At 44.8% G+C, this 13,502-nt stretch overlaps 1 protein-coding gene across 5 annotated transcripts in view; it reads left to right on the forward strand.

Annotated features, from left to right (window-relative positions):
* The window catches only part of DISC1 (DISC1 scaffold protein), a 344,403-nt gene that overhangs the window by 101,307 nt on the left and 229,594 nt on the right, over positions 1–13,502 (forward strand). For all 5 annotated transcript variants that reach the window (XR_003006010.1, XM_024765624.1, XM_024765626.1 and 2 more), the window contains exon 5: positions 7,660–7,789. Coding sequence is in view for 4 of the 5 variants with exons in the window: in XM_024765624.1 (XP_024621392.1) it covers positions 7,660–7,789 (130 nt within the window). In the remaining variant the exon portion in view is untranslated. The remainder of the gene's footprint in view (positions 1–7,659; positions 7,790–13,502) is intronic.

Below are 13,502 nucleotides of genomic sequence, written 5' to 3' on the forward strand. Positions count from 1 at the left end.
CGAACCAGGGGCTTTGACTGCAGTTCTCACAGTGGCCACCAGGGGGACGGGGTGTCTGGCCCGAGCTCAGGCAGCCAGCGCCTGGATGGCAAGGTTTCTCCCAGGCCAGGGGCTTTCCGAGTCCAGGGCGAAACAGAATGCTTCCCAATGATGGTGCTTTTCCTGTTAGAAATAAAAAAGTTGCATCCGCATATGGCACATTTTCAATACTGATTAATAACAGCACAAATAAGTACCTCTTCGCCTTGTTGGGATCAAGCCTTTCCTAGAGGATCTAATGAAAGCTATAGATTTCTTCCATCACAGAACCACGTATGTACAAACGTACGGACAACTGCATACAAACACTTGCATGCAGATCTTCTGAGCTTATTGATTCCCTCTCTAGGGGGCCTTTGGCTCTCAAGTTAAGAAAATTTGGTTTAGAATAAGATCTGAGGAAATGTAAACTCCCAAGTACAATCAGGTACTTCATTTGTAATTTCACTGTCATTTTGTTCATAATAATCCCTGTTGAATTCATAGTTCTAAAAAGTACTGTTTAGTTCTCTGTGTGTCACCCCGAATCATGCTCGATTTGTCCAGGTCCTTCCAGCAGCCCAGGGAGCGTTAGCTGTCACCCCAGGGGTTAACTGGGCCCCTCTAAAGCAGATTACTGGTACTCAAATGGTTTGGTATCCGCCTCTCTCTGTCTTTGGTACCGCACTGCTCTGTAATATAACTGGGTCACTGGGGTATCTCTACTCAGCAGGGTACAAAGGCATCGTGGTTTGTCTGTTCTCTGGTCTGCTGTGCTCTGTTGAACACATTTCCCCCATTTCTCTATGGTGTCTTGGGCAGAAAATACAGATGTCTGGGGCATTTTCAGTTACCGTTGCTCATCCAGTGAGTCTAGTTTGAAGCATCATTCGTACGTCCAATTCAAATCTTTCCCTGTCCAGTGTTTGTAATCCTCTCCTTGTGGGCCATCGCTGCCCCCCGGCCAACAGAGGTGTTGATACCCCCGTGAATATGTGCTGACACATTCCCTCTCTTGTGGGACTCAGGTGCGGGGTCCCCAGAGGCCACTGCAACACCTTCCTGATGCTGACGTGAACACAATCTCTCCACCCCACAGGGGCAACCACCGTTTTTCACGTGTCACCCAGCCTCTTTCTCTGGGTCTCCTTGGCCAGTGGGTGCCCTTGTTGGGAGGATCCCTTTTGTCGTGTTCACTTGATTCACAGGAAGCTCACGTATCTTTGCCGCACTGAACGGTGGGCATGTGGGTCGGCCAGTTCCAGGCCCTCTGCCCTGCTGTGGCTCTCCCGTTCCGTCGTCCCTGCTCCACGGGCAGCGGTGCATCACAAAGTCGGTGTGTGGGCGCGGATTGCCGCAGAGACCTGATGCCCGGCGTCCCAACCCCTTGGCCTCCCTCTGATTCCCTCTCCAGCTGTGGACGCTTTCGTGCCCACTGACAGCTTTGCACCCGACAGGCTTCTCTGCCACGGGGCTTTCCCTGCCTCTTGTGAGGAAGGGGAGTGAGTGATGCCCCTGAGGGCAGATTAACGCTCCAGCCTCCCCACGTCCAGGGGGACAGCTTCGAGGAGTGTTGCACACATTTTCTCCCAGGACGTTTCCCAGTTGGTTGGCGCCCCAGTCGCCTCTGTGGTGGTCAGCTCAATGGCACACGGTTTATTGACGTTTCCTCCTTCCTGCCACCCACTCTGGTTTCTTGGGAATCACTTCGCCAGAAAGCAGCCTGAACTCAGCTCGTCTCAGATTTTGCTCCAAAGACAACCAGACGCAGATAGAGGTTCATATGGGAGAACCAGACGTCAGCCTTCCTTGCAGGACACCCCCTGGCTGGAAGAGGGGGTCTAGTGGACTTGCTTTTCCTTCATTTGGTTTGCGTGGGAGAGTTTACCCCCTGTTTGCTCCCATGCGGGGCTGGGGGCTTGGGCAGGGAAGCATCTCTCACGAAGACTCCATTTCCCGCACGGTCAACACGGTGGTGAGTGAGGGTGCTGGTGGTTTGCAACTTGTGCAGCCCTGGGTGGACACCTCCCTCGCTGCTCCCGATTTGGGGTGAAGGGCATTTAGGCCTGTGTCCTTCAGCGTTCGTGTCTGATTCTGGAGCAACTGGAAAATTCCACCTCAACATCCTAGCACAGCAATCAATGATCGGGAATCTACTTTTGCTGTATCTTTCACCCAGTCCAAAGAAAGTTATTTTTTCCTTTCTCCTAAGAGAGAGGTTTGGTCTACTGAGCCCATATGACTGATAATTTTCTCATGAATACTTTGCTTTTCTCTGACTGTACATCCTATGTGTTTTCCCACTGGACCTTCACCACCATGTACATGAAAACAGGTCGTATTTACCTCTTCAGTTGTGTGTGTGTGTGTGTGTGTGTGTGCAAAGTGTCCTTTATCAAAGACCTTTTCCCAATAGATAACTTGAAACACAAGTAAACAAAGTACAACAGAGTTTAAAAGCAAAGCTATACGACGGTTTTCCAGTGTGGATTATCAGGGCAGGGCTCTGGTTTGCCTGTCCGGATACTTCCTGCTCACCTACTTCCTTTCTGATTGGAACAGATGAATGTAGTGTAGCTCACGGTGCTTCTGGACTGAGTCATTTTTCCTCTGACCCGCTCTTCCTCTCTTCCCTTTGAAACGTGTGATTCTTTATTTCCAATTAATTGTCATGTCGGGACCACCACACCACAGAATTCGACGATGATCAGCTAGCTCTAAGTTCACAGGCTGGAATGGAGATACACGGCGAAAGAGAATAACTGTTACAGACACATTTTACCAGAGATGTAAAATGAGGTGGCATAAAAACGATCACTGTTACCAACATGGCAGGAGACGTTTCTGAACCCCTAATCACAGCTCGAGCCAAATGGGGACTATCACGGCCTGTGTCTCTCCCAGGAGACCCACCTCTGATCCCTTGTCATCACCTTGAGAAGTAAGGGAGGAAGGAAAAGAGGAGAAAAACCAGTTGAAGGGAGTCACAGAAGACTCATCGGAATTTGTTTTAAAATCAGTGGATTATAGATAAAACTTCCAAATAAAGGTCTCCTGTGTCATCCTCTTTGCTCAAATTCAGCTGAAGCCCGTCTGAAGCCTGTTGTATTGGGCATGGATATCATAAACCCAAGTAAATGTCCACGTGCCCCTCCTGCAAGGCTGTCGCCTCTATATGTGGGATAAGATTGTAGAAACCAGTGATGTCCACTTTTCCAAGGTGTGTATGACTTTTACTCCACTCTCCTTACTTTTAGACCCAAGTCAGATATATAAGGAAGGACTGTAAAGTTACCTACATTGTCCCTGGCAAGTTTACAATGTTCAGTTGTGCCATCAGAGTGGCCTCAGTCATTTATGACATTGTTTGTTGGCTAAGAAAGCTATTTCCAGATTTAACGCACACTTCATTGATTGCATAACTGGCCCAAACCACTTCCTTATCACCGTCATCCCACCGAGGGAGAGATGGAAACACATTCGTCGGATGACATAAATTTGTTAGAATAGCCCTCGATACGGAGCGGCAGTTGGCAAAGGTATTCGGAAGGTCCTACTCAAGTCTCGTTGCCAGAAGTGGTCATCTGAGCCGAGGTTTTCCTCACTGTGGAAATGAGAGCATCCGTTTTGGTTCTTTCCTCAATTAAAACTCTACGATTCCAGCAGCGGCACCACAGAGCAATTCTTCTGGCATCGTGATGACCGTCCGTCATTCCTCTCTGGAAAGGGACCCTCTGTGTTATACGCACAACTGTATAAACCACAGCAATTGTCAAGAGCCGTTCTGGCACGGGATGTCCCAGCCGGTGGAATGTCTGGGCTCCCCTCTGCCCTGTCTCACTCTAGACGTTCCCGAAGGCGGCCCTCCGCGCAAAGTCAGCGCACTGGAGGGCCCCGGGCCCAGCGAGCCAGCTGCAGAGGAGGTGACCGGGTGGGTTCATCACTGGTGCACACTCTCAGGAAACACCTCCCCCAGGTGGGATTCATTCTTTTCTCAATATTACTGAACTCTGTACTCCCAGAAGTCACGCGGTCCATGTTATCCCTGGGATGCGGTACGCTGTCCTGTGCAGTGTGGATCTATACTGTTTTCAGTGGTGTAGGATCTTACTTTACAAATGGGTTTAATCCTTCTTTAAGTGATTGGTGGAAAAGACAAAAGTAGAAAGGCCAGGATTTTTCCAGCACTGGGCAGATGGGGACCTGCATGAGACCTGGGGCTGATAGTGTGGTCCTAGACACCCCGAGTCCCCGTGGGCACCGAGTGCTGTGCTAACATTCCAACCCACGTGTTTTTAATTCTTGCCCCTGAGGGATTTGCTCGTTTTCCGTACCGATTAGTTTATAGCAAGGCTAATTTGCACTGACATTTGGGTTTACACATCGGGGTTTATTAAAATAAAGGGAACAGCATTGTAGGAGGCAGAGGGAGCGTGGCTCTGAGGGCTGATGGGCTGAGATGGAAACCGGTCCCCGGCTTCATTCCTGAGTTGTCTTTTGTCCTGGGGCCACCACTCAGCCATCTGTGCACGGCTTTCTCTACCCAGAGTTAAAGTCTGAGAGACACGGGAGTTTCGGTGAATCACAGGGGCTTTTTTTATGGATTAAGTAATGAATGTGATTAACGATAATAAGGAGAATTCCCAGTTACCCACCTGTAGTTCCCCTGCGGCTCATTTTCAATTCTGTGTTGATTCCCTTCACTAACTCCCATCCCGACCCAGATGGTATCTATTTAGGAAATTCAGGAAACTCTTAATATTTGCATGAGCAGAGCAAATTGGGAAATAAATTAGTGTGAAGAAATGATCTAATGCAATCGAAAGCTGAATATAAACAGCTTCTGGATTTTTCTAGGCCATGGACTCATGAAGTCACTCGGTAAATATTTGCTAAGCCCTGCTCAGTGCTGGGCCCTGGGGACAGCAGCACGAGATGGGCTGAGGTTCGCCGTCCAGAGCGAGAGGCTGGGTGGACAGGCTGAGACTCGGGGGCCCAGGGGAGGAGGTGGGTTCCATTCCCACAATAGCTGGTGGTGGTTTCCTTCCAGGCCACCCCCCCTTCTGATACACGGAAAGGTCCTCGGAAACATCTCATCTTTACTGTTCGTTACAAAGGACGGTGTGTCCAGTGGACATGACACACCGTCCAGTCTCCTGATGCCAACGTTGAGGTGGGGGGGGGGAAGTGGCCAGCTCCCCGAGGACAGAGTCCCCTTATGGCCCCAGGGTGAGGGTGGGACCTGCACAGGGTAGGCACTCAGTGGCCGCTTGTTGAATACATTTGATCCCGTAATCAGCCATATGGAGCCGTATAGGGAAGGCATCACCATCACCATCATCCTCATTTTAAAAACGAGGGAGGTGAGGTTCAGAGAGGTTTGGTAAGTCCAAGGACACATAGCTAGAGAAAGGTGGAGTTAGGGCTCAGACCGTGCTCATCTACCTCCCTGAAGCTGTCACTCTCAGCTCACTGTGTTGAATCATGGGCAAGGGGACTTAGCCAGCAGGTGTGGGTGGCACGTGGCTAGAAGCCAGGAAGAAACAGGAGTTTATAATCTTGCTGAAGCCTGACTGGTGTATGGTGTCCAGGGAAGGGCTGGAAAGTGGCAACCAGCCTCATGGCCCTTTGATGGACTCCTCACCTCTGCTTCTTGCGCTCTGTGTGACCCAGTGTTATGGAGCCAAACTTGTGTCCGCTTGCCCACACCCAGGAAAGCCAATCTACTGACACCAGGTTCGGGTGAAGGAAAGTGCAGTGTTTATTGCAGGCGCCAAGCAAGGAGTCCAGGCAGCTAGTGCTCAGAAAGCCCTAACTCCCTGATGGTTTTTAGGGAAAAGTTTGTAAAGACAGGGTGAGGGAGGGGGGCTGTGGGGTGTGTGATCAGCTCGTGGACCTTCTTCTGATTGGTTGGTGGTGAGGTAACTGGGGGTCAACATCATCAACCTTCTGGTTCCAACTGGTCTGGGGTCTGTGTGCTTGTGAGCAGCAGACAGTTAACTTCTTCTACCTGGTGAGGGTTTCAGTCTCTGTAAAACAGCTCTAAGGACGTGGCTCAGAATGTTATCTATAGCCCTTGAGGAGGAACAAAAGGTTTTTGACTTCTTTGTTTAATGGCTAAACCATTATTATTTTGTCTTGCTTGAAAGTTTCCTTTCTTTCTGCATTTTCTTTTCTCCAGTTAAATTTATTCTTTGACTAAAGTTTTTCTACAGACGAAAGGCAGGCGGAGGACCTGGAGGGGGAGTCTTGCTCTGGGAAGGCCCCATAGGGTCCTGCTTGGTTACACCAGAGCAAGTTGCTCAGATCTCCCTGATGCTCTGTTTCTTCGTCGGCAACACTGATAACACCCGACGTACAGTAAATTCTCAATTATACCGGATTATTTTGTTATGACCAGTTAAATTTTTTTATTACTACTACTACCCTTGTGATTTGCCTTTACGCACACAGAGACTTGTTACAGAGAGTAACCAGTCTTAAAATAAGCTTCTAAATTGTGTGGTATGTTATATTAAGTAAGCAGCTTTCGAGATTATTGAGTCTGAATCTGTGTCTGGCCCAGAGATTCAATCAAGGCTCCCTTTTCTGTGACCACTGTTTTCTAACTTAGAAAAGCTGAGGTGACATGTTTTCTATCATTGTTTCTAAGAATATTAGGGCTGTTTCACTGTGCTGCTTGGTAGGCCCCCTTGTTAACGTAAGGGCCATGTTAAGATGTAGGAAGTGGGAGCAGGGCGTCTACCTTTCCACTCCTACAGTGAGTAAGTCGGAGCCCTGGGGGGAGCGTTTGTCCGTGGCCTTGGTTTACCCATCGCCTCTGCTCTGCGCAGGGGACAAGTCTTGTTTACTGCTGTAACCGCTTATAAATTGATTGGTCATCCTTTGATGAGAAACACCTGCAAGGCTCCTGCAACGGCAACTCACCAGCATAAGGTGGCAGCCTGGGCCACATCTTCACCGGCGTTGCTTCAACCAAATGTGCCAACTCTTGCGAGCATGGGAGAAAGAGATTTTTAGTGGTTTTTGACAGTCTTTTAGCAAACCTTTTCTGAGAATCTCTGACCCAGGCATCAGTCAACCCTCTTTGTCATCTCCACAGCCAAGATCAGCCCTGGAAGTTTGCTCTGGATGGCCCAGGCAGAGCTGTCCAATGATGTATAATGCAAACCACATACATGATTTTAAATGCTCTAGTAGCCACATTTTTAAAAAGTAAGAAAAAACAAGTAAAATTCATTTTTAAAATATACTTAGTTAACCCAGTATGTCAAAAACATTGTCATCCCAACAGGTAATGAATGTAAATATCATTAATGAGCTATTTTACACTCTTCGTTTCATACTAAGTCTTTAAAATCTGGTGTGTATTTTACACTTTCAGCGCAGATAGCCACACGCATAGCTACGGTGCTGGACAGTGCCCAGTCCAGTTAAGCAAGGTGGCTCTGGGAAACAGCCAAAGCCCCGACAGATTGTCATTAAAACAAAAACTTACATTAGGGACCTCATCCCTTTGACCCTCCTAAGGATGAGAGCCGCTGGGGGCCACTTTGTGGACCTTCTTTCCATTAACATTCTTGTAGATCTGAGGATTTCAGCTCATCCATATCCGTACCAATATGTACGTTTTGTTTTAAGAGCTAGCAGTGACGACACCCAAGCTGAGCTCAGAACGGAGCCGAAGATGTTGGAACCCACTGCTCAGGACAACCTGCTTGTGTCCATCACCAGGCGAGACTGGCTTCTCCAAGAAAAGCAGCAGTTACAGGTAAGCGGGTGAAGAATCTTCAAGAAACAAGACATCATTTTTCTTATCCATTTGAGCCAAAGGTAGCAAAGTGGGTCTTTGCTTTGCTTGAGTGAAGCAATTAGAGCGTTGGCTGTCCACCTGGAAGCACAAGGTGGAGGGTGGTGACTAGGGGGCCTGTCGGGAGTCTCATTACCAACGAGGGGTTGAAAGCTTGGCGGTGTGTGTGCCTGTTTTTGCTATTCCTCATTACCTGTTGAATATGCTTTCCTTGTCTGCCAGGCTAGTTTGTCACCTCTTCTCGTTTTGCCCTGAAGAAGGTTCTTTTAGAAGGCAGAAAAAAAATCTGAGCTGTGGCAATGCTTTATGGCAATTGCTGTCAGGTTGGACTCTGAGTAGCACCTGTCAGGAGGCAGAGCTGTAAGTGTGGACTGGGCAAAGTGGGCGGGACTGGGAAAGACTGGGAATGACTGGGGCATCGTGGGAGCTCCACGTTGGCCCAGAGCAGTGGATGCAAGTTGGCCGAGAATCATCAGGGGCTAGAAATCTTGGTGCAGCCCTGAGTTCCAGCCAGGAGGCAACCAGGAGCTCTGGAAGTCGACAGTGTACCCCAGAGACAAGGAGCCCTGCGACTCTGTCCACACCTGCCTGAGCCTGGAGGCCTTGAGGCAGGAATGGGGAGCATTGACGTCTGGAAAGAGCAGAGGGCTTCAACACTGAGTCCAATAGCTGGCTTAGGCTCCAAACAGCTGAATGACCTTAGACAAGTTAATGGGGCTCAGACATGTTACTGGAAGCCCTCCCGCTGCCCCTGCCTCAAGCAGAGTGTTCTTATTATCTGAGTTTGCTCATCCAGGTCCATACAATAGCAAGGTGGCAAAGGGAAGCAAACATTGTTGCTATTTGAAAATATTCTCCAGTAAACTGGCACTTTTTTTTTTAATCGAAGAGACTGTCTTTTCTGCATTGTATATCCTTGCCCCCTTTGTCATAGATTAGTTGACCATAGGTGCGTGGGTTTATCTCTGGGCTTTCTATCCTGTTCCATTGGTCTATATTTCTGTTTTTGTGCCAGTACCATATTGTTTTGATTACCATAGCTTTGTAGTGTAGTCTGAAGTCAGGGAGTCTGATTCCTCCAGCTCCACTTTTTTCCCCTCAAGATTGCTTTGGCTATTCAAGGTCTCTTGTGTTTCCATCCAAACTTTAAGATTTTTTGTTCTAGTTCTGTAAAAAATGCTGTTGATAGTTTGATAGAGATTGCATTGAATCTGTAGATTGCTTTGGGTAGTATAGTCATTTTCACAATATTGGTTCTTCCAATCCAAGAACATGGTATATCTCTCCGTCTATTTGTGTCATCTTTGATTTCTTTCATCAGTGTCTTATAGTTTTCTGTGTACAGGTATTTTACCTCCTTAGGTAGGTTTATTCCTAGGTATTTTATTCTTTTTGTTACAGTGGTGAATGGGATTGTTTCCTTAATTTCTCTTTCTGATCTTTCATTGTTAGTTTATAGGAATGCAAGAGATTTCTGTGTATTAATTTTGTATCCTGCAACTTTACCAGATTCTTTGATGAGCTCTAGCCATTTTCTGGTGGCATCTTTAGAATTCTCTATGTATAGTATCATGTCATCTGCAAACAGTGACAGTTTTACTTCTTCTTTTCCAATTTGTATTCCTTTTATTTCTTTTTCTTCTCTGATTGCCATGGCTAGGACTTCCAAAACTATGTTGAATAACAGTGGTGAGAGTGGACATCCTTGTCCTGTTCCTGATCTTAGAGGAAATGCTTTCAGTTTTGCAGCATTGAGAACGATGTTGATGTTGGCTGTGGGTTTGTCATATATGGCCTTTATCATGTTGAGGTAAGTTCCCTCTATGCCTGGTTCTGGAGAGTTTTATTCATAAATAGGTGTTGAATTTTGTCAAAAGCTTTTTCTGCATTGATTAAGATGATTATATGGTTTTTATTCCTCAATCTGTTAACATGGTGTATCACATTGAATGATTTGCGTATATCAAAGAATCCTTGCATCCCTGGGATAAATCCCACTTGATCGTGGTGTATGATCCTTTTAATGTGTTGTTGGACTCTGTTTGCTAGTATTTTTGCATCTATATTCATCAGTGATATTGCTCTGTAATTTTCTTTTTTTGTAGTATCTTTGTCTGGCTTTGGTATCAGGGTGATGGTGGCCTTGTCGAATTAGTTTGGGAGTGTTCCTTCCTCTGCAGTTTTTTGGAAGAGTTTGAGAAGGATGGGTGTTAGCTCTTCTCTAAATGTTTGATAGAGTTCACCTGTGAAGCCATCTGGTCCTGGACTTTTCTTTGTTGGTAGATTTTTTTTTAACATCTTTATTGGAGTATAATTGCTTTACAATGGTGTGTTAGTTTCTGTTCTATAACAAAGTGAATCAGCTATACAGATACATATACCCCCATATCTCCTCCCTCTTGCATCTCCCTCCCACCATCCCTATCCCACCCCTCTAGGTGGTCACAAAGCACCTAGCTGATCTCCCAGTGCTATGTGGCTGCTTCCCACTAGCTATCTGTTTCACATTTGGTAGTGTATATATGTCCATGCCACTCTCTCACTTAGTCCCAGCATACCCTTCCCCCTCCCTGAGTCCTCAAGTCCATTCTCTACGTCTGCGTCTTTATTCCTGTCCTGCCCCTAGGTTCTTTATTCCTGTCCTGCCCCTAGAACCATTTTTTTTAATTCCATATATATGTGTTAGCATACGGTATTTGTTTTTCTCTTTCTGACTTACTTCAGTCTATATGACAGTCTCTAGGTCTATACACCTCACTACAAATAACTCAATCTCGTTTCTTTTTATGGCTGAGTAATATTCCATTGTATGTATGTGCCACATCTTCTTTATCCATTCATCTGTCGGTGGACACTTAGGTTGCTTCCATGTCCTGGCTGTTGTACATAGAGCTGCAGTGAACATTGTGGTACATGACTCTTTTTGAGTTATGGTTTTCTCAGGGTATATGCCCAGTAGTGGGATTGCTGGGTTGTATGGTAGTTCTGTTTTTAGTTTTTTAAGGAACCCCCATACTGTTCTCCATAGTGGCTGTATCAATTTACATTCTCACAAACAGTGCAAGAGGGTTCCCTTTTCTCCACACCCTCTCCAGCATTTATTGTTGGTAGATTTTTTGATGATGGCCATTCTGACTGGTGTGAGGTGATACCTCATTGTAGTTTTGATTTGCATTTCTCTAATGATTAATGATGTTGAGCATCCTTTTATGTGTTTGTTGGCAATCTGTATATCTTCTTTGGAGAAATGTCTATTTAGGTCTCCTGCCCATTTTTGGGTTGGGTTGTTTGTTCTTTTGTTATTGAGCTGCATGAGCTGCTTGTAAATTTTGGAGATTAATCCTTTGTCAGTTGTTTCATCTGCAAATATTTTCTCCCATTCTGAGGGTTGTCTTTGTCTTGTTTATGGTTTCCTTTGCTGTGCAAAAGCTTTTAAGTTTCATTAGGTCCCATTTGTTTATTTTTGTTTTTATTTCCATTTCTCTAGGAGGTGGGTCAAAAAGGCACTTGCTGTGATTTATGTCACAGAGTGTTCTGCCTATGTTTTTTGGAAGATTTTTAATCACAGTTTCAATTACATTACTTGTGATTGGTCTGTTCATATTTTCTATTTCTTCCTGGTTCAGTGTTGGAAGGTTATACCTTTCTAAGAATTTGTCCATTTTTTCCAGGTTGTCCATTTTATTGGCAAAGAGCTGCTTGTAGTAGTCCCTTATGATGCTTTGTATTTCTGCGTTGTCCATTGTAACTTCTCCTTTTTCATTTCTGATTCTATTGATTTGAGTCCTCTCCCTCTTTTTCTTGAAGAGTCTGGCTAAAGGTTTATCAATTTTATCTTCTCAAAGAACCAGCTTTTAGTTTTTTGATTTTTGCTATTGTTTTCTTTGTTTCTATTCCATTTATTTCTGCTCTGATCTTTATGATTTCTTTCCTTCTACCATCTTTGGGTTTTGTTTGTTTGTTCTTCTCTCTCTAGTGCTTTTCTTTTGGTTAGATTGCTTATTTGAGATTTTTCTTGTTTCTTGAGGTAGGATTGTATTGCTACAAACTTCCCTCTTAGAACTGCTTTTGCTGCATCCCATCGGTTTTGGATATACATGTTCTTGTCATTTGTCTCTAGGTATTTTTTGATTTCCTCTTTGATTTCTTCAGTGATCTCTTGGTTATTTAGTAATGTATTGTTTAGCCTCCATGTGTTTGTGTTTTTTACGGCTTTTTTCCCCCCTGTAATTGGTTCCTAATCTCATAGCATTGTGGTCGGAAAAGATGCTTGATATGATTTCAGTTGTCTTAAATTTACCAAGGCTTGATTTGTGACCCAAGATGTGATCTAACCTGGAGAATGTTCCATGTACACATGAGAAGAAAGTGTAATCTGCTGTTTTCAGATGGAATGTCTTATAAATATCAAGTAAATCTATCTGGTCTATTGTGTCACTTAAAGCTTGTGTTTCCTTATTAGTTTACTGTCTGGATGATCTGTCCATTGGTGTAAAAGTCCCCCACTATTATTGTGTTACTGTTGATTTCCTGTTTTTATAGCTGTTAGCAGTTGCCTTATGTATTGAGGTGCTCCTGTGTTGGGTGCATATATATTTATAATTGTTGTATCTTCTTCTTGGATTGATCCCTCGATCATTATGTAATGTCCTTCCTTGTCTCTTGTAACATTCTTTATTTTAAAGTCTATTTTATCTGATATGAGTATTGCTATTCCAGCTTTCTTTTGATTTCCATTTGCATGGAATATCTTTTTCCATCCCCTCACTTTCAGTCTGTATGTGTCCCTAGGTCTGAAGTGGCTCTCTTGCAGACAACATATATATGGGTCTTGTTGTTGTATCCATTCAGCGAGCCTGTGTCTTTTGGTTGGAGCATTTAATCCATTCATATTTAAGGTAATTTTCGATATGTATGTTCCTATTACCATTTTCTTAATTGTTTTGTGTTTGTTTTTGTAGGTTCTTTACTTCTCTTGTGTTTCGCACTTAGAGAAGTTCCTTTATCATTTGCTGTAGAGCTGGTTTGGTGGTGCTGAATTCTCTTAGCTTTTGCTTGTCTATAAAGCTTTGGATTTCTCTGTCAAATCTGAATGACATCCTTGCCGGGTAGAGTAATCTTGGTTGTAGGTTCTTCCCTTTCATTACTTTAAATATATCGTGCCACTCCCTTCTGGCTTGTAGAGTTTCTGCTGAGAAATCAGCTGTTAACCTTATGGGAGTTCCCTTGTATGTTATTTGTCCTTTTTCCCTTGCTGCTTTCAATAATTTTTCTTTGTCTTTAATTTTTGCCAATTTGATTACTATGTGTCTCGGCGTGTTTCTCCTTGGTTTTATCCTGTATGGGACTCTCTGCGCTTCCTGGACTTGGCTGGCTATTTCCTTTCCCATGTTAGCGAAGCTTTCGACTATAATCTCTTAAAATATTTTCTTGGGTCCTTTCTCTCTCTCTCCTCCTTCTGGGACCTCTATAGCGCGAATGTTGGTGCATTTCATGTTGTCCCACAGGTCTCTTAGGCTGTCTTCACTTCTTTTCATTCTTTTTCCTTTATTCTGTTCTGCGGCAGTGAATTCCACCATTCTGTCTTCCAGGTCACTTATCCGTTCTTCTGCCTCAGTTATTCTGCTATTGATTCCTTCTAGTGTTTTTTTCATTTCAGTTATTGTTTTGGTCT

Source organism: Neophocaena asiaeorientalis, unplaced genomic scaffold (assembly GCF_003031525.2).
Source record: "Neophocaena asiaeorientalis asiaeorientalis breed wild unplaced genomic scaffold, Neophocaena_asiaeorientalis_V1.1 scaffold369, whole genome shotgun sequence".
In the NCBI taxonomy this organism is placed as follows: Eukaryota; Metazoa; Chordata; class Mammalia; order Artiodactyla; family Phocoenidae; genus Neophocaena; species Neophocaena asiaeorientalis.